This window comes from Zootoca vivipara, chromosome 4 (genome assembly GCF_963506605.1).
Source record: "Zootoca vivipara chromosome 4, rZooViv1.1, whole genome shotgun sequence".
Classification (NCBI taxonomy): Eukaryota; Metazoa; Chordata; class Lepidosauria; order Squamata; family Lacertidae; genus Zootoca; species Zootoca vivipara.
In genome coordinates this window covers 29,513,162-29,540,237 of record NC_083279.1, presented here as the reverse complement: position 1 = coordinate 29,540,237, position 27,076 = coordinate 29,513,162, and the positions used below count along the sequence as shown (strand labels likewise).

Genomic DNA, 27,076 nt, shown 5'->3' with positions numbered 1-27,076 from the left:
AACACAGGTTCAAAACCGTGTGTGTTTGAGTGCGGAAATGAGCAGGGAAAGGGCTTGGCATGGTTTCTCTCCATCATTTGCTTATGTTCTCTAAAGTCCCTCCCTCCCAAAGCGCCTTTGTTTTGTTTTTTTATAAAAGGTGTTGTGGCAGTGTTACACCTGACGCACATACAGAGCAATATACTATCTGCACAAAAGACTACAGCCAATGCTTATACTTAAACCAGACACAACTACAGGTTCATTCTAATGCATTTGGTGCACTGTGCCGCCTCTTGTGTGACATCATGGAGGCTAACCACACAGGTGTCCCCACATTTGGGAAGAAGCACAAACTCCTGATTCTACAAATGCCTCTAAGTTTGATCCTAGAAACAGGAAACATGCAGTGTTGATGCTTGTGTGAATTATTATATCATCAAAAAGCATTCCGTTTGGTTTTCCAGCTGGATTGGCCTCACTTCTGTGGCGCATGCGCTAAAATTGAAGCATTGCAACAGGACAATATTTTCAAGTGCACCGTAGCCATAGCTCAGCATCATTACTGAGCACAGAAATGGGTAGAACTAGACATTACTTGCATGCCATCAAAGGTGACCTGGAAACACAGGACAGACCGACAACCTAACTTGCCTTGCAGAGGATCCTATAGCAGCCATGTGAGCCTATTCTGCTATTCTGTAAATGGCAGGAGAAGAGGTTTTCCCTTTTTAAAGGGGAAAGGAGAGAGAATTGGAGGGACCCTGAAACCAGGCATGTGCAAGGGAGCAGCCATCCAGGCCTTGGAGGACTAAGCTGGCCAGAGGGCTGGGGGAAGGGAGCTAGACCCTGCCAGGGACTGACTGCTTTTTTGTTTCTAACTTTATTCTAACAAGACCCGCACCCCAGGCCTCAGACAAGTTCCACACAGGCCTGCCTAAAACCTAGCCATCTGATGGCACTCTGCCTGTGGAAACTAAATCAATTCAGAGTTTGCTATTGTAAGTGACACATCCTTTGGAGGGGTGAAAACGAGAGTGACTGGCTCTGTGTCAAGCACTGGAAGAGATCACTTCTCACTCATGTGGTTCCATCAAACTCAACAACCCTCCCTGAGTCATTTCCCTCCTCTGCAAATCCTGTTTCTTCTCATTCCTCTCTGGCTTGTGATGCCAATGAACTCATGTAAGCCTTTTTGAAATGTTGCATGCAGAGTAAGATTTGAGAAATGTTTTCAATACATCTGTGTTACTAGGAATCAAAAGGTGCAGATGTCAGTACATTGTCGATGCATAACCCTTCACGACTGAAGAATTAGGACCATTGATCATTACTAGTCTCCAAAGCCACCCTTTTTCTACAAAGCCCAGCAGACTAAGCCCCACTTCCCACCCACCCCGAAATGTTCCGCTATGCATAATTAGGAAATGCACACTAGATATGCACAAATACTGCTGGATTTCATACACAGGCATAACATTTGACTAGAAAGAAGAGCAGGGTGGGTGGATAAACAAGCTGCCACCATGGTGCAGTCATCTACTTTAAAAACTGCTGCTGAAACATAAGCAGGCTTGGGGCTTGAGGAGGCATGAGCTATCCTGCTCCAAAAACCTTATTCCCAGGCTGTGCCACTCTTCTTTTTCCCCCACCCATTGCCAGGTGGTTTGCTTCTCTGCCATGCTCACAGATAGCCCTTCTCAACTGTTCAACAGAAATATTTCAAAGATACTTGCCCCAAACTCATGGTAAAGTGCCCTATTCAGGACTTCTCTTCCATACACAATAAGGAGAGCAGAGTAATGCTCAATGTTCCCTGTGTCCATCCTGACCCACCATCCTGCTTGGGTTGGAAGGAGAACATCTGCAGCAGGGAGCCTGCTGTTCTTATTGAGTTTCCACATGCAATTTAGGAACAATTTAGTTTATCAAATGGGGGACACTTGGAGAGCTAGGGGATATGATTCAGGGGCAGGGGCAGAACAGCACATTCCCTCCTCTCCTTCACACAATTCTAAACATCCAAATAAGGCTCAGATAACAACAGTGAACAAGGTAAAAAGTATTGCCAATCAACTTAGGGAGGTACCGGTATATAAAATGAAAAAATACAGAGAGGTATGGGAGAACACTGGGAAATGTTTCTTGGCCGATACAGAGCAGCGACTATGACTGGCTATAGGATTAAGCTGGACACAAACCCACAAGTATGTTTTTATCAGCAATATTTGCTTCTCTTCAAATAAATGAAAACTGATGTGTCCAAACAGAATTTCCTGTGATACTTTCATTGAACTTTACATACCGGTATGTTTTTAGTGTAGATGCCACCTAATTTTGCCATTGCCCTAATTTATTTTCCCAACCCAATACAAAGCTACGATGAAAGGAGTCAAGCAGCCAGTGATCTTTAAATGAATTGAGGTCCAACAAACCACAGTAATAGCCAAGCACGTTGGGTAGCAGATGATGTATGCAGAAATCAGAGTTTCATATATAATATTTCATCACCTTTAAAATAACTTTTCAACTAGGCTGTGTAACGCCAGGAGCTTCAAAACAGTAAAAGGCCATGGGAACCCGTTCTCATTAAAGATTTACCTCAAAGCTTGAGGTTTGCTTTTTATAGAACTGTGGCTGAATAATGTAATAGCAACAGCAGCACTTCTCATGGTACACTCGGTTTATCCTGAGTCCTGACTTCACTTGAGCTAGCCAGATTATCATTATATCTATCAAAAAGTTATCTGATAGTATAAACTGACAAAGCCCTGTTTCAGTTCGGCTGGTAACATCTTTCAGTCACAGGAAGACAGAAGGGAATCACATCCTAACAGTTAACTAGGCTGAAAACAATCCATGACAGTTCAGGCAGCCCAAACTAGAATTTGTTGATTTTTGGAAAATCAGCCTAAATTTGCAAGTTCATAAAATGGGTCTGTGCCCCTGGGACTCTGCCGTTCCTAGCAATACTCCTTCAAAAGATTTTGCAAGACAGGTCAGGAGAGTGGGTCAGAAATGCAGAGCTGTGATGGCAGGTAGTTACAATGAATCTGCATACAATATATTATTTTCTTAATCACTTCAAAAGCATAGGTGTAAAGCATTTTTATAGGGACTGCCTGGTGGTGGTGGGGGTTTACCTGGCAGCATCTTCCTCAAGTAGCAGTTTCACAAACTGTCTGGGAATGTGTAGGGAGAGCACACTCTCTGCCATTTGCTCCAAGATCCGCAGGTGGTTCCCATCAGTGGTGGGGAAGCGATACATCCGACAAATAGCCCCTCCAAACACTAAAACGTTAAAACACATAATTTGCTATCAGAGAATACAAACACCATTCCTCTAACACCAAAGTTGTTAGAGGCTTAGAGGTCACAAATGGCCTATTACACCAAAACATACAAAAGATTAATGTAACAGAATTACACTTAGTTAACTCCCCACCCCACCTGGTGTACATATTCAAACAACCACAGCAAAAGCAGAAATTGAGGTCTGATCAATTCTTGAATCACTTTTCAATATACTGCATTTTTTTTTAAAAAAAGTGCATTAAAAATGTTAGGCTAGACATAGACATGTATATTTGGGTTAGAACACAGATGCTCAACAGCTTCATAATGAGCTTTTCGGGACCACACTTTTGCAGGCACATAAATTGTGTGACTGTTCATTTCCAAGTAGTGTCTTAGCTTCCCAGCACTGATATCCAAGGAGAGTGCTACCATAATCATAGATATTGATGAAAGGAAGCCTTTATGAGCAGCAGCATAGATGATGCTAGATAAGAGTCTGGATGAGTGATGCTCTGTATCCAACAAACACTGGAAAATAAGCAATTCTGTTTAGTTTGCCACTCTGCAGCAAGCCACTCAGAATGAGTTCACAGGACGAAGTTATACAGAAAAATATCTCAATGGAGTATCTGTACGTACACACACACACACAACTATTTTGTTGCATCATTCTTACAAGTGCATCCCCAGCTGACGAAACATGGCTGAAGACAGATGTGATATGGAAAGGGAGCTCACAGCACAACCCTCCGCCTATTCTAGGCAGCTGGGCTGCAGGGCAGTTTGCCTCCTCCTACGGCTGGGAAACAAAACAAGCAGGGAGAGGCACAAAAGGATTTATCAGCATTCAATCTGCTGGTTATGACAGAAACAGCTGTGGATATATCTTTTTAGAAGAGAGTTGGAAGTGTCTTCCCAGTGCTGTGAGCTGCCTCTGTCTTCAGCCAGTGATACAACAGTGGCTGAGATCCAAAGGTTTCTGTGCATTCGCTAGGGCAGCCTTCCCCAGACAGGTGCCTCTCAAATGTTTTGAACGGCAACTCCCATAATCCTCAATTACTGGCCTGCTAACTGGGACTAATGGGCATTGAAGTCCAAAACCAGTTTGGGGAAGGCTGCCCTAAGGACTTCTGAGGTCTTCCCTTCTTCCTCCTCCTGCAGCTCTTTATGGAACATAGGCTGCCACATGCTTCTGACAGAAGCCCTTCCAGGGATGTGTTTCATACAGCACATGGCACTGCAACTGCGAGCAAAAAACGGCATGTCTCCCTGTGCATGCAGAGAAGCATTTAAGCGATACACAAATACGCTTTCTCTAGATCACACATCATATCAACTGTTGCAACTGAAAACAAACTTTTGCTTCCAGTGATGTTATTTGGGGAAACCTTGCAAGACATTTCGCACCAAAAACTATGTACTGCTTTATGCTGCAACTCTGCTAGTAAGGTAAAGGTCCAGTCATGACCGACTCTGGGGTTGTGGCGCTCATCTCGCATTATTGGCTGAGGGAGCCGGCGCACAGCTTCCAGGTCATGTGGCCAGCATGACAAAGCCGCTTCTGGCAAACCAGAGCAGCACACAGAAACACTGTTTACCTTCCACTGTAGTGGTACCTACTTATCTACTTGCACTTTGACATGCTTTCGAACTGCTAAGTGGGCAGGAGCTGGGACTGAGTAATGGGAGCTCACCCCGTCACGGGGATTCGAACCATCTACCTTCTGATTAGCAAGCCACCCATTTCCCTAACTCTGCTACCGGTAGTACTGCTTGCTTATATCTATCTATCTATCTATCTATCTATCTATCTATCTATCTATCTATCGTTTTATGAAAGTTTCAACCCAGTGTGCAGCAGCTGTGAAGAATTCAATGCACGGGGTCATAAAGAAAGGACAGTTCTGGTTGCCTCATCTCAAAAAAGATATTGTAGAGTGTGGAAAGGTTCAGGAAAGGGCATCCAAAATGATAAAGGATGGAGCAAGTCCCCTATAAGGAGAGATGTGGAACTATGTAGCTTAGGGAAAAGGCTTGTACGAGGCGACATGGCAGAAGTTTATAAAATTATTCATGGCATAGTGGATCGAGAAAATGTTTTCTCTTTTTCATAACACTGGAATTCATAGACATCCAATGCTATGGAACGTTGGAAGATATTAAGAAGTATTTAAGCCAGGCATCCCCAAACTTCGGCCCTCCAGATGTTTTGGACTACAATTCCCATCGTACCTGACCACTGGTCCTGTTAGCTAGGGATCATGGGAGTTGTAGGCCAAAACATCTGGAGGGCCGCAGTTTGGGGGTGCCTGCTTTAAGCTATGGAACTCCCTCCCTCTCAGGAGGGAATGATGGCAACCTATCTAGATGGCTTTAAAAGAGCATTAAACAATTCATGCAGGAGAGGGCTATTACTGGCTACCAGCCATGATTGCTTTGCTCTGCTCAGTTGGAAGCAGTAATGCCTCTGAATACCAGTTGCTAGAAATCGCAGGAGGGGAGAGGGCTCTCATGCTTGAGTCCTGCTTGCAGATTTCCCACTGGTATCTGGTTCGCCACTGTGAGAACAGGATGCTGCACCAGATGGGCCATTGGTTTGATCCAGAAGGCTCATCTTACATTCTTACGCTCTTAAACTCAGATCAGCAGTACACCTCTGTTCCCACCTACTTAGATGTATGTCGTCAAGATGACACATCAGTTAAAACAAATGCAGATACACCCAGCTCCTTTAACGCAGTCAAGACTGTGACTCAGCATACATTTGAAGATTAGGAAGTCACTTGCTGGAACGCTGAGCTATATGGGATCCAGAAATATCAATTAGCATCATAGGTAGGTACTTACCGGATTTTAACAACACGTCTTTCCGTAATGAAGCATATTTGGATCGGATTCCTAAAGATTCTGTTAAACTTTCATCAACTGACAGCACGGTCTGAAGAAAATGAGAATAGTATTAACACAATGCTTCGTCACTGACTTTAAAAAAAATAAAATGTACTGAGTTATAGAGGACTGTTTACTTCTGAGACATTTTCAACCAGATCTGCTATCAGATAAATGTGTAGCATTCAGGGGTGTTTTACACACAGCTACAGCATAAAGAAACCCCGTAGGATGGCAGTGCGGACAGTTACCTAGAATCCCCAGATTTTGAAGCATGGGAAACTTAAAAATTTTATGATTCGGCATAATATTTGGTTTAATTGATATGTATTTGTATAATTTGAAATAATCAAAATAATTGATGTAATATAATTGTGTTTTAATTGGAAAATCTAATAAAAAGTTTAAAAAAAAGAAAAGAAACCCTGAGCTATATTTGTGTATATTCTGCTGCCTGTCAGTGTGATAATCTTTTATAATACCCAGTGGAACTCATGGACTCTCTCTCTCTCTATAGTCTTGACAGGTGATCACCGATAATTTTGAGAAAAATAAAAATTGACAAGACACACACTTCTGAAATTATCGTTCCGCAATGAGATACCAACCAGCATGGAATAAAATCCCAGATATACTTCCTGATATTATAGTGGCACAACTACCACAATCATGGGGCTGGTTGCTGTGCTATGTACAGTATGCTTGCCCCCTGAAAGCTTGCACCCAAGTACGGTCTGAACAGCCCCATGGGTTAAAACAGGCATCCCCAAACTGCGGCCCTCCAGATGTTTTGGCCTACAACTCCCATGATCCCTAGCTAAGAGGACCAGTGGTCAGGGATGATGGGAACTGTAGTCCAAAACATCTGGAGGGCTGAAGTTTGGGGGTGCCTGGGTTAAAAGAACAGCAACACAGTGTGAATTGTCCTTGAGGATGGTTGGGGAAAGTGTAAAAGAAGGTGGTGAGGAGATCAACAATCACATCTTTTATTTCCAGCATTGTCTTGAGAAGGAGGGCAAGATATTCACTCACCCTTCCATTGATGGTGTCAGGAGACCTGGTAACTGGAGGCCTTTGGTCTGTTTTTTCTTCCACTTGCCACCCTATGACTGTAATGTTACCAACACGATCACTTTCAGCAGATCTGCAACACACACATCATTGCTGTGATCCATCAGCTAGGACTATTGATTGGTTGCTGTTGCACATACTACGCCATCTGGCTATAGACCCCAATTCTTACAGCTTCCTCTGTCGTTAACTCTTTCTAGCTACATAAACGGAGACTCAAACTAAAAGATCAAGATCCAACACTTATATAATAATAGTTACAGATAGGTAGCTGTGTTGGTCTGACGCAGTCAAAATAAAGGTAACTGAAGAAGTGTGCATGCACACGAAAGCTCATACCTATGACAAACTTAATTGGTCTCTAAGGTGCTACTGGAAGGATTTTTTAATTTTTATATAATAATAATTTATTATTTGTACCCCGCCCATCCAGCTGGGTCTCCCCAGCCACTTGACCTGTTATATAAAAATATTAAAATATAAGCAAGGTGCTAAATGCATGGAAATGTGTAGCCTTGGATATTTTGTAACCTCTCGCGATCCAAGGTTGGGTAAAATCATTCTCTCAGCCCTTGGAGCTTATAGTACTAGTTTTGTAGTGCTTTGCAGGCCTCACAGAAGCAAAACGCACAGGTCCCTGTCCCATGGAGTTTACAGTGCACATTTCAAATACAGGGCAGGCAACAAAGTGGGAAGAGAAGGGGAAAATAGGAGAGACGTGTAATGGAGAAGGGATACTAGCAAATGCAGTTGCGTCTGCTTTGGCATTAAGCCAAAGGCCTAAGCCAAAATTCAAAAAAAATAAATGTGATGTTGAGGTTGAAGTGCAGAAGGACACTTCTAAAAACTTATATGCATGTATGTAATTGACTTTGCCAGGTGCATTTTGTTTGTCATTATAATCTATGAAAGCTCTGCCAAACATAATTGTTACCAATGTTTTGCGTTTGCATCTTTATATTCCTTCAGAATCTGGGAGCTGGCTTACTGTTACACATTTAAATTAGATTTACTTACATGCCCTGAAATTGGCTTTCATTTCTAAGTGTAAACAAAACACAAAAACCCACAGAACTTATTAAAGTGCAGATTTGGAACACATACAACTGTGAAGAATGAGGTTTTAGAAGATTAAAAATAATACTTTTTATCAATGGTTGCCCCATCGCACAAGTAACACATGCAAAAGACTTCTGAGGTTACTTGTTGGTGTTTCAAGTCTCTGTTTTTATGCTGGGTGGGGGAAATCATAAAACAAGTATTCTACTTTACCAAAGTTCTACTAACAATTACCAGAAAGTCTCTGCCCTGTGCAAGATTTGTGCTGGACATTAAATTGTCTTACAATCACTCGAAATGAGAGGAAACTTTGAAGTTCCAATATTTATTTCATTACAACACAAAAAATTTTAAAAGGTCTCGTCGAGCATTCATAGCCCTAAAAGCCTGGACACTTCACTTTCTGAACTGGGGTGCAATAAAGGACCCCCATTTAAACAGCATCAATCGTGCAGTTAAATGGCCCAGTTTTCCAATAGTACACGCAGATGTGGAAGCCTGATTCTTTTCAAACGAACAAAAATGGAGCACAAACCTTAGTGTTAAATGCAATCTATGGTTACTCTCCTTAAGTAGCTGCTTTACAGTGAACATCACAGAACCCAATAGATACATCTGGAAAAGACAAGTATTGTCAACGCAGAGGACATTTTAATCCTAAACTAATTACATTTCTAATTTCTATTTACAAAGCTCATTCCTATGGCTTCAAGGTGATGTCTGAAACCAAAGCCTCTCACTTTCTCTGGCTCAGTACTGGCATCGTGCCAGAATATAGAATGCACTGGCAATACTTTAGAATGATAGCTTGACTTTCCAAAGCCTGCAAGACTCAAATCACAATTTAGAGTGGCTTGTCTGCCTTCATTTTCTATCAGTGCAGTATTCAGGTTCATAAGTTCACTTCTGTCTCTAGGATTCAACAGCCTTCAAAGACAGAACAATGGCTGCAATGCCAAAAGCAGGGCTTTGGGATTATACTTTGCTAGACGATTATATACATACCATATTTTATAAATTCAGACATCACACCAAGCCTTGGCTAGTTTTATAAACTACAATTTGGCAGTGTTTGTATGAGAGAGGGGGGGGGGGAGAGAGAGAGAAACTACAAGCATGATTATTTTTAATCGGTTGGATCCACAGATTCCCACTCTCCATCAGAGGAAGGGAATCATTGGATGCAGCCCAGAATGAGCTTCTTCAAGCACATGTTTAGAATGCTCAGTTAACAATACCATCTCCTAAGGCGTTGCGGGGTGGGGAGAGACCTTTTCCAACCTAAGGGCCAAATTCCTTCATAGGCAACTTTCCAGGCACCACATACCTGTCGTGGGCGGAGCCAGGGGCAAAATAGTGGGTGGGGCAACAGATATGACTCTTACTTTGTACAGTGGCCTATGTTTTAGCCTCCCAAGAATGTCTACACAAACCCCTCTCTCCATCCTCAACCCAGGCAAGCAAGAGGATTTGTCACAGTTCAAGGACACATTTCAGCAGGGCCGTCTTAAGCGCCCCTGGCGCCATGGTGCGCGGCGGGCAGGCGGGCAGGCACAGCGCAATCTCTCCAGCGCCCTCCCGCCCCGTTTCCCAGCGCGGTGGGTGGGTAGGCGCAGCTGCGCGGCGGGCCGGCCGGCCAGCGGGCGGGCGCAGCTCACGGTGCCCTGCGCCACCCAGCCTGGCCGTAGGGCCGGCCCTGCATTTCAGCCAAGCAAAAGCACATGAAGTAGGCCTAAAAGCATGGCCAGCGACGGATGTGATGTGGAGGAGAGGCAAGGCCTGCAGACACTCCTGAGGGCTGGATGGAGAGGGCTGGATTTGGCCCTCAAGCCTCAGGTTCCTGACCCTAGCACTAAGACAGCAATCCTAACTCCATTTAGCCAGGAGTAAGCCCCGCAGAATTCAACAGGACTTACTTCTGAGTAGATAAGGTTAGGATTACACTGTTAGTGCTGGCCTCCAAGGGGGAGAACAGGCAGTGTGTACCTCAGACCAAAGGCATATGCAACGTTTTGTTTACATTGAACATGAATGACAGAGAAGACATTTGGTGAATTGGACTTACAGTTCCCTGAGATCTATCTTTAACATCATATACAGAAAGTTTTATTTGTGTCATCTGGTTAATAAGAGAGTCTTGAAAAAAGGCAATACTGCTTAGAAAGATAGGGTTGCTTGTTCCCTGTAATTAAAAAAAAAACGGAGAGAAAAAGTTACATTTGGATAACTTGGTATCAGCTAAGATTAACCGGTGGTGCTGTGGCTGGCACAGCTGGTAATTGAGGTAGTATTACTTACCTCAATTATCTCTGTCTGAGCATGCTTTGTCCAGAATGCCTGAGGTGGTGTAGTTACACTCACTGCTACAAAACTATTTGGCTTTCTATCTAGCGATGGGGTAAGGAGCTCGCTGCAAGCTATAGGAAAGAAACAATATGGCTTACACACCATGTCACGCAAATATATGCAAAGTATAAAGGGGGGGATGCCCATTTTTCACTCGTCTGCCTCAGTGGCACAGTGTGGGAAAGGGCCACGGGGCAGTTGCCCCAGACACAAAATGGTTAGGGGCACAAAATTTCAACACCCAGTGCTGCCTCAATACAGCTGAGGGCTTCGGTCACTGGGCGCCCTTGAAAACAGCTTCTGTGTGCGAATCAGGAAGTGACCTCTCCAGACAACGGAACTACTCACCTAAACTGAATTCTAAGATTGGCTCATCCGGATCTTGGCTGTTACCTGCAAAGTACAGAGATTAGCATAAGCATATAAAGATATGCAGATTAAGTCAATTTTCTCCTTTTAAAATAGTCTTACACGCTCATTAGGAAGCAAAGACAATTTAGGGGTAAATAAAGTAAAAAGTAAACACTTACTCACTTACTCAAATAACTATGTAAATCTGAAGAAGTGTGCATGCACACGAAAGCTCATACCTATGACAAACTTAGTTGGTCTCTAAGGTGCTACTGGAAGGAATTTTTTATATTTTGTTTTGACTACGCCAGACCTACCTGTAACTAAGGTAAAGGTAAAGGGACCCCTGACCATTAGGTCCAGTCGTGACCGACTCTGGGGTTGCGCGCTCATCTCGCATTATTGGCCGAGGGAGCCGGCGTATAGCTTCCAGGTCATGTGGCCAGCATGACAAAGCCGCTTCTGGCAAACCAGAGCAGCACATGGAAACGCCGTTTACCTTCCCGCTGTAGCGGTTCCTATTTATCTACTTGCATTTTGACGTGCTTTCGAACTGCTAGGTTGGCAGGAGCTGGGACCAAGCAACGGGAGCTCACCCCGTCACGGGGATTCGAACCGCCGACCTTCTGATCAGCAAGCCCTAGGCTCAGTGGTTTAACCACAGCGCCACCTGGGTAACTAGAACTATGTAAATAGTTCACCTAGAACTTCAGTCTTATGTATCTCAGATAGTAGGTACACACACACACACACACTTTTCAAAGCACTTCCAGAATGAATGAGAAAATAAAAGGCCTAATGGTGTTCAAAGAAAAATGATCAAAGATCATATTAAGCATATAAAAGCATTTGGTCATGCATGAAGTAATTATCTGGATGAAGGACCAATCTGCAGCTTCTGATGCAAAATTGTTCATTCAAAATTTTTAAGGCGATGCTATGGGAAGAACTGACAATGGTACAAAAGTTCATAACGACATAAATTCAGTGTTGACTGGTCTCTTTTTTTCTGTCTCTTTAACACTTTTCTGTCTCTTATTTATACTGCTCCCAAATCTACTATCCTCCCCATTTTCCTTGTATCGTGCCTGCTGCTTATAACAAGGGGGAAAGATACAAATATAACAGTGTGTGTGTGTGTGTTCCCAAATTAATCTTTTCATTACCAGCACTGGATGCAGGGGGAGACTGTCTAAAAAACTAGAAAAGCAAGACAAAAACAGAAAAGCAAGACAAATTAAGAATTCAATACAACCATGAGGACACAGGTAGGAAGAAAAGATACTAACCGGCCAAAGACAAATCTAACATGTCAGTCGTGACATCAATAGTTGAGGCCCGCTGCACAGTGCGGGATTTTGCACCATGGCGGGGGCTGGTATCTTTTGCTGACATGTTGTCATGGGGAAGACGCCTCTTTTCACTGTATGATCACAGCAAAGACTTGATGAAGGATCAAAATAGAGTGCCGTCTTCACTTGCAGCCCTTATGACAGCAGGCTAAGGCAGAATGAAAACAAAACACAATTTGAATTAGGTTCCACACAAAAGCTCATACCAACAACAAAGTTAGTTGGTCTCTAAGGTGCTACTGGAAGGAATTTTTTTTTATTTTATTTTTCGACTATGGCAGGCCAGCACAGCTACCTACCTGTTCCAAACTAGGTTCATTTAAATACTGGTTTTAACAGCAAAGGCTCAAATGATTTTAATGGCGGCATTAAGGAAGAATAAATTTGCCATTTTAACAGGAGACCATTTGCTTCAGCAGACCTCACCATGTATTTTAGATGCTTTCCAAATGATAATAGTTTCTCAGGGTTCACAATTAGGAGGCTTGCAAGCACATTCAGAAAAACACACAAGCCTGCTTCAGACCTTTACCCTAAAAACATGAAAGTTGAGGGTGGAGCAGAAATGTCTGGCGCCACTCACCTTCTCCCCCCTTCTGATCCCTCTACAGGTGTTTCCCCCTTATGGGTCCAGGCTGAAATGTCAGAAGAGGGCTATGGTCTAATCTACATAACCTGAAGCTGCCTGTGTCAGTGAAAAACACCCACTTAGTAAGAGTCTTGATTCTCGGCTGCAGTCAAAGAATTTGCACCAAGTACTACATGGTTTTGCCCCAGACAAGCAGGTGGTGTCACACACGTTGACTATGTTCAGACCATGTTTTATACTAACAATGAGCCTCAAACTCAAATGCTCCATTCTTCTGCCACAGCTTTAGGAAGATCAGAATCTTCCACCTCCATTTTTAGATTAACCACAGTTTAGTGTACCGTCCAAGCCTTACATGGTCAGGGCCGTCTTAAGCATATATGGCACCGTGGTGCAAAGATACCTCCAGCGCCCCCCCCTTCCCAAGAGTTGCCGACCTTTTTTAAGGAGGATGCCGCTGCCGGCAACGCACCCAGCTTTGCGGGGCTGGAGGAGGTGGGCAGCAGCTCGAGGGCAACTCCTCCGGCGGGGAAGAGGCAGAGGCTGGACACAGTGGCTCCCGGCTCAGCTGACCACTTCATGCCATGATGGCCATGGCAGACAGAGGCTCCAGGCGCGGCGGAGGTGGGCGAGGGCGGCGAGCTGATCCCGGGAGGTGCCTCGTCCAGCCTACGCCTCTTCCCTGGCGCCCTCCAGAACTTGGAACCCTGCGCCACTAGCCTCTATGGCAGGCATGTCAAACCTGCGGCCCTCCAGATGTTTTGGACTACAATTCCCATCTTCCCCAACCACTGGTCCTGCTAGCTAGGGATCATGGGAGTTGTAGGCCAAAACATCTGGAGGTCCGCAGGTTTGACATGCCTGCTCTATGGGTAAGACATGGTGGTTTATCTTTAGCATTTTTTGAACAAGCCAAATGAACAAACTATGTTTTCAACAATAGTTAAGATTAACCACATGTTTGTTTGGGATTGGATGCTATGCCAAGCCGTGGTTAATCAAAAACATATGTAAAATATTCCAAACTCCTATTTGTGGCTGCACCAGAGGAGATAGAGCAGGCACCCCCCAAACTGCGGCCCTCCAGATGTTTTGGCCTACAACTCCCATGATCCCTAGCTAACAAGACCAGTGGTCGGGGAAGATGGGAATTGTAGTCCAAAACATCTGGAGGGCCAAAGTTTGGGGGTGCCTGAGATAGAGGAAGGAGCATGCCAGCCCTAGGCTCATATTTGTTAATGTTAAACCATGGCGTCACATCCAAGCAAGACCAATGGTGACCTGTCTGTCTCAGTATCCATTCATGTGTTTGATCATCCCTTTGGAAGGAATCAGTATTGTGTTGGGCGAGCCACACCCTGGAGCAGCCTTGACCAATATGTTGTCCCTCAGAAGTTTTGCATCACAGCTCCCACCGTCTCTGATGTTGGTCATATGGGCTGTAGCTGATGGAAGTTATAGTCAAAACACCATCTGGAGGTCACCAAGTTCAGCAAGTTACAATCTCCTCACACAAAAACAAAACAATTTCAACAAAGATTTACAAAATTTAAATGTGATTAAAATTACAAGTCTCACCCACTTGAATTCCGAGTTATGATTCAGCTTACAAGAAGCTCCCCATTGCAGTAATTTTTCATAATGCATGTGACATTTTACACCAAACAACTTTTTACTTACGGGGGGCTGTTATTTTCTTGGATGAGAGCATGGTATTTTGCATTTCTTAAAGGCAGCTTTATTTTCCCATCTGGAAAAAACACACACAATGAATTACTGAGTCTGGGCATTCAAAATTGATATTGATTTTTAAATACACATGTCTATTTAGTCTTCCAATCATATCACATGCCTTTATCGCTGTGAGCTTAACTGCCGTTATAGCTTCAGGTGTGAAATTGGGGTTTTCAAAGAGATTCAATTATATGCATTTAGAAGATGGCCAATTTAGAGCCATTCTGTTTTTTTTTGTTTTTTTTAAAGGCACAAAGTGTAAGAAGTAACCATAATAAATGTTCATAAAATATAGCATTCCCTTGCATATATTCAGGATGAGGTTTCTGAATTATACCATGAGTTCCCACCATTCTGAACTATTTCCCTCGCTGATGGAAGGCACTTCACGTCAAAGAGGCCACTTGAGTGTCAAGTGATGGGAATGGATCCAGTAATGGATTTTTAGTCTTTTCTGCACAATAACAGTTTTCTCCTGGCACACTGTCATGCTCTGGCACATAGTTTGGGTATTTCTGTTCTAATTAATACTATTATAAACTATTTGCCCAGAATAAAATATTTTGCTTACACCACTATCACAACAGAATGATTTCCCACCATAACAAATTGCCTCCTTGGCAAATGAGATACTTTCACTCCATCATAAATCCAGAATATGAGTTATTTTCACCAGATGGATGGAGATTTTAAATAAGGAGGAGGAGGAGGAGGAGGAGGAGGAGGAGGAGGAGGAGCTGAAACTATTGCAATAGCTAGCTTTTAAAACGGAAATATATTTTAAACGTGAACAAAGACAAGGTAATTAAAGAACATTTAAGGTGCTTCATTCTTTTGTGCAACTTTCCAGCCATGCATTTGTTTTTAACTGCCAGATTTAAGAGTTACTACTCAGCCTCTGCTGCCGCAAAGTTTCAGGGGAATTCACAGAATCCAGCTATGAAGCAATATTTTGTAGAAATCTTAAGGGAAGCAAAGCCGTTTTAAAATAGACCAGTCTCATTCTTCAAGGAAGTGTTGCATTTCTGTAGCTCAGATTAAGGTTTAGGTCATGGCATCCGTGACTGGGGATGGGGAATCTCAGCACCAGGAACCAAATGTGACCCCCAGGCCTTTCTGTACCTGGCCCTTAGAACTCTCCCAGGTCACAGCCTTCACTGTTTATGCTTCTCAGCCTGCTTTTGCCTGGCTGGAATGTGTCCTCAAACAGCTCCAGCTTGTCTGGATAGAGGGTACTAAGTGATGTGTAGGAGCTAGCCTCCTGTACAAAGGCAAAATTTACATCTGTTGCTCCGCCCACTTTTGACCACCACTGGCATGTGGCCCTTGGAAGGTTGCTTAGAAGGGAATGTGGCCCTCAATCTGGAAAAGGTTCCCCACCCCTGGCTTCTTACCTGGCCCACTGTTGTTGTTGTTGTTGTTGTTGTTGTTTTGAAAAGCATAAAGAGCCTCTTGCTCAGCTTGAGAGGTTAACACTGCCAATAAGCGAAATGCGTCTGTTGCATCCATATTAATATAACTACCCCTCAAACCCAGTTCATTCCAGTTATATATAGAAAACTGCAGCAGCCCAACAGTTCATGACTATGCTTCTCTTCTTCATTCCTTCTAGGACTTGGAACACGTTATCCTGGCTATGCCGTATAAATCAAAATATCATGGTATTTTTAGACGTTCAGGGTTTTTACTTAGTAAAAAGATACTCAGATTTCAAATTCCATGATCTAAGTAGAACACACTATGCCCCTTTCCCTGTGACTCAGAGGCTAAGGATTGCTCTCATATCCAGCACCACACCAGCCTATAAACACCTCTGCTTTCAAACAACCTACCAACACTCACAAAGAACTGTTCTCCCTTCTGGTTTCAGCGGTTCAGGTGTCATTTTAAAGATTCTACTGTACTTCAATTCCTACTTCCCCTGGAACTTTGCTAGCTGAAGCAGAAATCCTTATTCCAGTCACCAAGAAGCCATTCCTGACCCAGGAATTCCAGCATGCCTCAGTTTCACTTCTTCAGGATTCTACACGAGGGCTGGGGAGAGAATACAATATCTTGCTGCCTGTCCTACATTCTGGAGAAATTCAAGGCTTCATAGCCTTGAATTATCATTTGAACTGGGCCAATGTATGGTCAAGGGGACTTGTTTTACTTCGTACCACAATGACTTCATTTCCTTGTGTTCCGAAGCACCATCCGTTTCTAGCATCTGCTTAACTTAAACCACAAAAGGAACAAAATGGAAAGGGAAAGCTGTGGGAAGCTTAATTGCCCAGGTCTTTTAAAATAGCAACCAACTGGTTTGCAAACTTTCCATTTATAGAAAACATTTTCCACACAGACCCCTGCTTGACAGTCATGGAATGCCAAGCGCCACAGAGGATTCCGGGGCATCTTCTAGGGTGCACATTTACTTCACATAATATACTTGCCAGTCATGTTTGAATTAACTTTCACACCATGTGTATTTGGAGTGCGCCCCAGGAGTCAGTTAAAACAAAAACTGTTGTCAACAGTACCACAGTGATAGGGAACATCCAACCCACAGATCTAGTTTTGGATATAAACAGTTCGTTTTCTATCACAATTGCTTGTCTTAAATGCATCTTCAATGGTTTTTGAATCTCTAAAATATCCTATTGTGATAGCTGTTACTAAAACAAAGGGTAAATTCTGTGCTTTAAAAAGTACAACCTATATATATTATTTAAATCCAACAAATGCAGCTACTTTGTGACTGCTAGATATGGTAGAGTGAAGGACACACTCATCTCTGCAGACATTTACAGAACTTCCCTGCAGTCTCACATTGACTGAAAATCTCTGCTCAATACACATACACCTTCTGAGATATCACCAGAAATTGCCCAAACATTATTTTTTTATTTCAGTTTTGCCACAGACTTAAAAACTGGAAGCTTACCTTTCTAGGTTTCCAATGAGAAGCTAAAAATCCTAGGATAAACTAGTACCGAATTCTGTACTTGTTCAATATAAGTGTAGAACCGAGATATCCATGTTGCCTTAATTTGTTTTCCACGGGCGACACACCGCTGTTCCTCCCAGGCTGAATGGTCACAAAACCTGAAAAATAAGAAAAGGGGTGTCCTTGTAATGTTCATCTGCTGAACTTCATGAAAATACTGTAAAAATATCAGCTTTTTAGAATGCCACTTACAAGTTAACTTACACCAAAAGGATCAAAAGGGTGCAATTTCAACACTTCTTTGTTGGTACTGGGAAGTGCTCCCTCGGGTTGATAAACATTTGATCCAATTAATGAATTTAAGAAGAAACAAAAAGTACTTTTGAAGCTGCCAAGCCATTCCTCAGTTTGACAAGGAATTCAATGATGTGATTACTTTTAAATCAAGAGCCCTTTCCATCTCCTAAAGTATTGCTTCTAGGAGTCAGTATCTGCAAACAACAAGAGGCTTCCTACGGCAGCCTTAAATGCTAGCTAAATTATTGTAGGAAATCCTTTCCACAGACATTTCCGGATGGGTTGCTCTGAGAAGGAAGTGAAATCTCTTGAGCACATGCACCAATTTAAAAAAAACGAAAAATGAAAAATATGAGTATATCAAAGTCTACTCTCCCATTTCAGTGAAAGTTACAAAACGTATTTCTGATCTTTAGGAAACGGGGCACCTTTATTTTATATGTATGTACATATGTATATATATGTACATAAAATACATGTGGAAATTGCAAAATTCAAAGAACTGTCCAGATTACTTAACAGTCAAGCATCACATTACAGAAAGCAATTCATTAGTTGTCATGAATTTACTTCCTCTCTTGCCCTTAAACCCAGCCTATCCAGGTGGCGCTGTGGGTTAAACCACAGAGCCTAGGGCTTGCCAATCAGAAGGTCAGCAGTTCGAATCCCTGTGACGGGGTGAGCTCCCGTTGCTAGGTCCCAGCTCCTGCCAACCTAGCAGTTCGAAAGCACGTCAAAAGTGTAAGTAGATAAATAGGCACCGCTCCAAGCGGGAAGGTAAACAGCGTTTCCATGTGCTGCTCTGGTTCCCCAGAAGCGGCTTTGTCATGTTGTTTAACATGTCATTATGTTAGGACTCCTGTACCCAACTTAAAGAAAATACAATTTTTTATTAAGCAAATAAGCATGTGCTTTTAATGCCTTATGGAACATGGCTGAGGGAGTGGTCCAGTACCCATCACTGAACAAGTGTCTGGCATCCCTGCCCCACATTTCAATCCTAAACCAAGTTCTCAGTCTTCAAAAAGTTAAGATTCACAGAGAATCTGACTTGTTTTCAAAACCAAAGCATGAAGAAGTCACCTCTCAGTTTCATCCCAGAACCCAGGTTTTGCAATTTGCCTTGGGACTTTGGCTAGACTTTTGTTCGGGAGTGAAACCAACAAAGGGATTCTGCACACTTTGCCCATGGACTAATCAATTTCAGTTCCTTGCTCTTGATAAGTTAATGACTAAGCCGATAAGTTAAGTGTTCTCTAACTTGTGTACTGAAGCCTCTTACCCCAGGCTCTTACTCCTGAAATTTTGCTGGAAGAAAGCAGTGTGAATGTTATCCACCAACAACTCTGTATCAAGTCCATTCCTCCTATATATATTCCCCATCCATTCTGAAGGGACTTGACACTGCAGGAGGCCTTTAAAGCTAAACTACACCACAAATCAAATGTATTAAACGGTCACAGTATAAATTATTATTATTATTATTATTATTATTATTATTATTATTATTATTATTATTATTATTATTACAGGCTTAGGGGAAAATTGCAAGCAAGGTAGGCAACAGTCATGTGTAAGAGAAGCCCAGAAAGGCCAGCTCTGCAGGAAAGAACTGTGGGAAAGGGGATTACTTAACTCTTGCCATATTGGTCACCCACCCAATTTGCTTTTACCACCGCATGATTCCAGACTCAGTAAACCTGTGGTACAAATATTTGGGGGGTGGGGTGTTCAGGGAAAAGCAGCTGGCCTGCGAAGGGCTAAGAAACCTCCCTCAGCCAACACTTCTCCCCTGCAAAACTACTCAATCACATTAAGTACTCTGCAACAGGAAGTGGGCTGCTGGGCTACCTTCGTATGCCACGTAAGGTGCCCCATGGTATGATTCTAACTGTGTGGAAAATTCCCTGATATGGCATGGGGCAATGTTCCATGATCAGTCAACTTGGCAAGCTGAACGGATGACCTGTAGTTTGTTATATCGAGAGGAAACGGCCATTTTCAGGAGAGCAATGTGAATACGATTTCAAACACCATTTATTCAAATAAGTTTCCATTGTGCTTTAATATACTGAACAGAAGCCATAAGCACCAGTGCAGACTACTTGATGCTTACTTAGCATTTAAAACCACACTTCAAGCATTCTAAGTGCTCCACACATATTATCTCAGTGTGATCGCCCTCTCTAAAAGTAGGGCAGCATTATTATCCCTATATTGCAGAAGGGAGTTGGCTCCAGTTACAATTAACTCTCATTGAGTAGCCTACCATTCCCTGCCTTTTTGCAAAGATTTTTATTCTTTGGATAGCTTAAAGTTTTACAGGGCAAATCATCTCCAGCTCTCCCTGAATATGCTGTTAAAAGTGCCAAAATGCACTTCGTAAAACATCAATGCCCTGATCAATAAATTAAATACCACATGCTGCCTTCACCCTGCCAAAGACGAGCTGCAAATATATCTGCAGTGCTGCAGTGCAGATTTCCTTAAAAGTAAATGCTGTGGTTATTTACATTCCAAATACAACACCTGGTGAAAAGTGGAGATAACCGAACTCTTGAGAAAAAGGTTTCACACATTTTGGGGGAAGTTGTGTGCATTCTGTTTTTAAAATGTATTTCCTTCTCTTTTGGACATAGGCATCCCGCCCCCAGACACATATGAACAGTGTTTACCTGTTAATCTACTTTTTCCATTCAACTTCATACCGGTACTTCTTCCCTTTTGTGTTAGCCCCCACTTTCTAAATTGCTGATTACACTGCGCTGATAGTACGGACAGGGTATGCACACAGATAGCTGCGCTTGCACGCTGCTTCCCCCCCCCCACCAACACCACCAACACCCCCCCAAAAAAATGCCCAGTCAGGAAGTGCTGAACTGCACACAGTAAGGTAATTGCAAATTCTCAGCACATACTTTTGCAGTTTTCTGGATCTGTGCAAATCTGAGGGATCAAAATAATATACACCCATACATATAAAGCTACACTCTCTGGTTCAGGAGTGCATTGGAAATAGTTACAAAAGAGGTTTAAAGACTGTCTCAAGGCAAATCTAAAAAAAATTATGGTAGTATAAACACTGACAACTGGGAAACATAGGCCTACGAGCGCTCCAGTTGGAGAACAGCCTTTACCAAAGGTGTCATGGGCTTTGAAGACACTCGAATTCAGGACGCAAGGGAGAAACATGCTAAGAGGAAGGCATGCTTGACAAATCCACATCGTGATCAACTCCCACCTGGAAACCTATGTCCCCTCTGTGGAAGGACATGTGGATCCAGAATTGGCTTCCACAGTCACTTACGGACTCATTGTTAAAACCGTGTTTATGGAAGACAATCTTACTCAGCTAAGAGTGATTGCAGAAGAAGAAGGAGGAGGAGAAGGAGAAGGGGGAGAAGGAGAATAAGAAAATAGTTACAAGCGTGGCCAGAAAAGAAATGAATGCAGTTGTGCATTCTCAGCACACGCTTTTCAGACTGCTGCACAAAATCTGTGGCAGAAATATTTAGTGTGGTTTGCTTGTGCAGTTTTCTGGTTTGGGGACAAATCTGATGGATCAGACAAAGTACAAATTAAATAGTTACAGCATGGCTGGCAATGAAATGAAAGCACTAAGGAAGTAATGGGCACAGAAAGGGGAGTAGCAGAAAGTGACAATTGATACAGTCACCCCAAAACACCAAAACAAATAGTCTTTGACCCCAAGTTGAGAGGTTTGGAGCTCCACTTTCCCCAACTTGTTGGATTATCTCCAGATCAAGTACTGTAAACCTGAATTTACAGGGGGGGGAAGCATATAAAGATTGGTGGAGTTTGCAGGTGATGGAATGTGGCCTATGCATGACTAATGTAATGTGGACTAGGCTTTGGAAGTACTTGAAAACCTTCAAGGTCAGCACAACCAATGGGGTGATCTATCCTCCTTCCCAGCTCTGAGTTGCAGTGGGAGGGGAACAACCCTGTTGCCCTAGCTTTGGAGGCATTTTGGAAACAGCTTGATAGCTCCAAGATTCAGGGCAAAGTCTGGAGAAATCCGCACCCGCTCAACATTCTGGGGAAGCATAAGAGATCTTAAAAGATGTACTTGCCAGGGCAACCATATCTATAGAACGCTGTGGCTATTAGCCTACAAATCACAGCCAAGGTGCTGCTTCTGTATATTATAGCCTACTGCTACCAGGAGTGAAAGCTGCAAGTCATAAAACAAAAAGCACAACTTAAGGAAATGAATGCACTTGGTAGCATAAAACAATGCGACTGCAAAAATGCACATCATGTCTCCATGACAGCTTCCGGAGCTAACACTCTGCCAATACAGAACAGCATATGTAAATTTCCAGAGTCAAGACAGGCAGTGCGTATCCCAATCCTATTTATGCAAAAGCACGTCATACGGTGTGTAGTTCGGCTTACTCCCTAGTAACTGCAGATTCTTCTGAAGCCTAAGGCTTAGATACATTTTCCACAACATCTCTTTTTCAATCAAATTCCAAATCGCCAGCACGTTGCAGCCCTGATCCCTTTTCTGCCTGAATTTAATGTATTGCACAACCCAGACCACAAGACTTAGAATAAAAATAGAAGACCAAATTAAAGCACTCCTACTGCCAGGATTTCAGCAATATCACAAGTGTGGTTTTCATTAGGAATGCAACAGTGTACCCCTCCCTCCCAACACATTCTTGCTAGGGATTATTAGAGTAGAAAGGTTAATGCAGAGCAAACATGCTAGGACATTTATCGGGGGAATTTTCCCTAATAAAAATGTTCAAGTCCTGCCATTTCCTCAATGCTTGATAGAATATTCTGATTAGTGCTATACATAAGGCTACGTCATGGTTCAAAAGCAAACCATGGAAGGGAGGGGGATTTGTGTGAGAGAGGACAGTGCATGCAAGTCTACGGCACACTCCTATTCCCTTAACTACAGTTAGAAGATTGGGAACATTTCATCTGCCCTAAGCCATACTACAGTAAGCACTTTCTGATCTAAACTAGGTTGTAGATGCTTTGTAGTGCTTCTGCCGTTTTGCATAAAGTATATAATGAACCGCTGGATATTCAAACTCTAAACCAAGGATTGGGAACCTGTAGTCCTCAGGGATTATACAGTTGCCACCAACCCTGACCATTGACCATGCTGGCTGAAGCTGACAGGAGTCCAACAACATCTGGAAGGCCACAGGTCCCCCCCCCACTGCTCATTATTAATAACAAATGGCTGTTCCGTTACAGGTAAGGGCTCTGGTAGACAGGTCCAAGATGAGGTGTTCAAGATGGACAACTCAATGCACAGCTCAAGCTGAAGCAAATTTAGATTGTTGTTTCAGCAAAGTTATCCCAGACTGAGCCTTTAATAGAGGCTGCAACTCAGTCTGGGCAGTTAGCTCTATCACCACCAGTGGGAGCTGTTCCTCTGGTTAAAGGGGTCCTAAAAAAAAAAAAACACCAGGGGAAAAACACAAACACAATCCCCCACTGCCACAAAGTTTCCCGCATTTGAGGAAACTGCATGGGCCAGCACACCAAAGTGCAATGGGTGAGCCTCACCCTGGGAAAACTTCCTTCATGAACAATACATCTTCCCCTGCCAGGTGAGTATGTTAAAGTTGTCCTATCTGTTTTGAATCCTATGACATGGGCAAGATAGTTTTGATGGAGCTTCTGAGACTGGAGTCCTCAAAGGCGGAGGGGTGGCAATGTGACCTCCTTGGGCCTGGAAGGTTTTGGCAGAATGGCCTTCTGTGCTGGAGTTTCCGGCACAGTTCTTTCTGATTCTTCCTCCAATTCCACAGTGGGACCCTGAGGTCATGACAGTGACTTTGCACTGTATTATCCAATACAGCTCTTGTCCTTCAGGGCTTTTAACACCAACAAAATCCCATGCTTTTAAAGAATGGTGCAACACCTATTCTGAGGTCCATCCAATAATCAGAGCTCAACTGTGAAGAGATCTTTGTTAAAGACTTCTGTCCCCAAATACAGCACTGGGCTAAACCTTGCTTGCATCCCTATCACAAAGTTGTGTTTCTTATTCCATAGAGGCAGCAGGCATCAATTTCTGGAGCTGCTAAGATCAAATCTATAAAAGTTCTAGAAGATCATGAGTCTCAGCCATGACCCCGATCAAAGATGTGAGCCAGAGAATTTTCTAGCGACTTACTTTATCTTGGACATTTTATTTGCCATTTCATTAGCAACAATAAATAGGTGCTGATTGAAGAAACGATGTTAAGCAAGCTTTGCAAAGTTTTGTTTTGTTGCTTTGTTTACCAAATACAAAATAATCATGCTAGACTAGATCACTCTCCAGGGCAACAGAAAAATTTCCAATGCAAATAACCCTAATTTGTGTGGTTGTTTCCCCCCCCCATAAAACACACATCACTGATCCCAGTGTTGCCGCAGACTGCTTCTCTGTGTGGGGGTAGGAAATGGCTGAGGGAGACTCCACAAGTAGCAGGAAGTGTCCATGCAGGAATAAGGATACCTGACTGATGTACTAGTTGCCTAGATAACCACCTCTCATTCCTGGCTCCTCACTCTAGCCAATCAACTCTTTTTTTGAAGGCTGAGCCACAGTCTCATCAATGACCCAAGAGAAGTGCAGTGACCCTTACATGAGAAAGTTCTTGAAGCCACAAGAATGCTTGTGGGCGTCGACTTGCAAAAAGTAGGACGTTTAAGGGGAAAGACATTGGGCCAAGCTCCGTACTCTTTTCCCAGCTTCCAGAATTCCCACTGATGCTTGCTTTCCAGTTAAATTCCTAACACAATCCACTGAATATTCTTATGGTTATACTGTACTCTACCGGGTATTTTAAAAAGAAAATCACAGAGTTTTTATATTTTTGCATTGCAAGTGTTCAAACACAAATTGCACACATAATTTTTATACCTTCCTTATAAAGATGAGAAACAGTGGCCTGCCAGTGTATTTATATGTCTTGTGAGTTTATAGTGTATAAACACCTTGTGTCCTTATACTGGACATGAGATTCGAACTAGGACACAGGCATTAATCTGCACCACCCCATTGTTAAGAGGCATGAGGTGGGAAACCTCAGGTCTGGGGCCTCAATTCCTCCAGGTTGCCCTTGGGACACGCTCCCTAATCCAGGGGTAGCGAACCTGGTGCCCTCCAGATGTCATTCAACTGCAACTCCCTTCACACCTGCCCATTGGCCATGCTGGCTGATGGGGGTTGCAGTTCAACAGCAACTGGTATCCCTGTCCTATCCTATATCCCTTCAATGGGTCACACTTCTCACCAATGCAGACCTACACCTTCCTTGAGTGCTTTTGCCTGGCTGGAGCGGGTCCTTGAACCCTGATCATGTCTCTTGGCTGCAGGAATGGAGGGGAGTGGGGTGCACACATATATGCACTTCCAACTGTTGCATAATACAGCCTACTATACAAAGGCAAGTGACTGCCATTATCTGGCCCACTTTTGCCTCTGCTCCCCCTGGAAGGTCCCCACAAGGGAATGAAGGCTTCAGGTTCCCCACCCCTGGCCTATGAAAACGAAAGTAGCCATTAGCACTCATCATATCTGGAAACTAGACAAACCCCGATACCAAGTGCCAAGTGTTCATTATCCCCCTGGCATTAAAAGGTGTTCTAAAGTAGGCAAGACAAAGAATTGCTAAGGAAACAAAACCAACACAGTTACGTCTTCTGTGCAGCGACTGCACACAAAGTAGCAAATCATGTTTGCTGCCTCATTAATAGATTGGCATATTACTATAATAAATATTGCTTCAGTACTACCAATGGCAATCTCCGCACATCTCAAGAATCAGGATTTGATTTCTTTTACATATGTGCAATTTTCACCAATTACACCAATTATGGGAGTAGAAGCACTTGATTCTTGAACAAAAATGTGGGGCATGCTCCACTAGGGAGAAATAATGGTAAAAGAAAATAATCTTAAGGGAGTTTATTTTGTGCGCTAAAATAAAATGTGGAGGGCGAACTGCTGCAAAGGAAATTAAGATCAGCATTAGCAGCCAGAGCACCTGGGAGGCTAAGGGAGAGGTCTAACCTTTGTTCTTCCCCATTGCTGCTGCCAGATTCCTCTAGAGGAGAGAGACAAGGAAACCATCTAGCCAGATGGGAAAACCCCACTATATAAGTATATAAAGCATATGTCATTAAAGATAATAGCTTACTTTTAAAGTTTAATAAATGGTGTTTCCGTGCGCTGCTCTGGTTCGCCAGAAGCGGCTTAGTCATGCTGGCCACATGACCTGGAAGCTGTACGCCGGCTCCCTCGGCCAATAAGGCGAAATGAGCGTCGCAACCCCAGAGTCGGTCACGACTGGACCTAATAGTCAGGGGTCCCTTTACCTAAAGTTTAATATATGGTCCTTAAAATAAACATAAAAAAGGACTGTGTCAAGGTGACTTACAAATAGCCAGGGCTACTTTTTCTAGAAAAAGAGGTGGAGCACCTCCCTTGTTCTCTTAAAATGCCCATTGTGCCCACCAGAGAGGTGCTGGAACTGAGTTCTGATGAGTTCCAGCTGAAAAAAGCCCTGCAATAGCTGTGTTATATCACATCAGACCATGTCCATCCAGCTCTTGCAAACTCCAGCAAGCTCTCCAGGGTCTCATGCAGGCATTTCCCAGCTCTACCGGAAGACAGCAGGGATTGAACCTGTGAGTTTCAGCATGCAGGGCTAATGCTCTCCCACTGAACAACAGGCTTTCCTCAATACATCTAACCTAAACAACACAGTGAACAAAAACAAAGACCCGTATGAAATCAATTATTATCAACTTACACCAGTAGCAGCAAAATCATTTGGGACGCCAATGCTGGCTTAAACAAATCGAGCTTAGGAGAGAGAGACTCCCCCCCCCAATGTTTCCAGATGCTTGATAAATACAAAACAAGAGTGGATCACATAAGATTTCAAAAATAGGAGGCTTCTCTAACACCTCCTTAAGCATAACACATGAACTAGCATGCAACACATGACTAGGGCTGCAGACACAGGAGTGTTAAACTTCTGGAAGCATCTCTAGAGCTCAGAGAGGCTGTCGTGTGGTCAGGAATCCCATGCCAGGGAGGGGCCTGAATACCAATAGCATACCAAGCCAACAAGACCCTATCAGTCACCGTGCACCCAATCTTGGGATGGAAATTCTGACAGTGCTACCTGGCTTGTC

The 27,076-nt window shown here is 43.2% G+C and overlaps 1 protein-coding gene and 1 pseudogene across 8 annotated transcripts in view; both read right to left on the bottom strand.

Moving 5' to 3' along the window:
- Positions 1-27,076, bottom strand: part of INPP4A (inositol polyphosphate-4-phosphatase type I A) — a 99,977-nt gene that overhangs the window by 43,835 nt on the left and 29,066 nt on the right. For all 8 annotated transcript variants that reach the window (XM_035114601.2, XM_035114600.2, XM_035114605.2 and 5 more), the window contains 10 exons: positions 17,591-17,751; positions 14,614-14,683; positions 12,282-12,492; positions 10,990-11,034; positions 10,594-10,712; positions 10,361-10,477; positions 8,831-8,910; positions 7,198-7,309; positions 6,124-6,214; positions 3,123-3,270 (listed from right to left, as the gene is read on the bottom strand). In XM_035114601.2, coding sequence (XP_034970492.1) covers positions 3,123-3,270; positions 6,124-6,214; positions 7,198-7,309; positions 8,831-8,910; positions 10,361-10,477; positions 10,594-10,712; positions 10,990-11,034; positions 12,282-12,387 — 818 coding nt within the window. In that variant the 5' untranslated portion in view covers positions 12,388-12,492; positions 14,614-14,683; positions 17,591-17,751. The remainder of the gene's footprint in view (positions 1-3,122; positions 3,271-6,123; positions 6,215-7,197; positions 7,310-8,830; positions 8,911-10,360; positions 10,478-10,593; positions 10,713-10,989; positions 11,035-12,281; positions 12,493-14,613; positions 14,684-17,590; positions 17,752-27,076) is intronic.
- On the bottom strand, positions 23,347-23,498 carry LOC118085799 (U1 spliceosomal RNA; annotated as a pseudogene).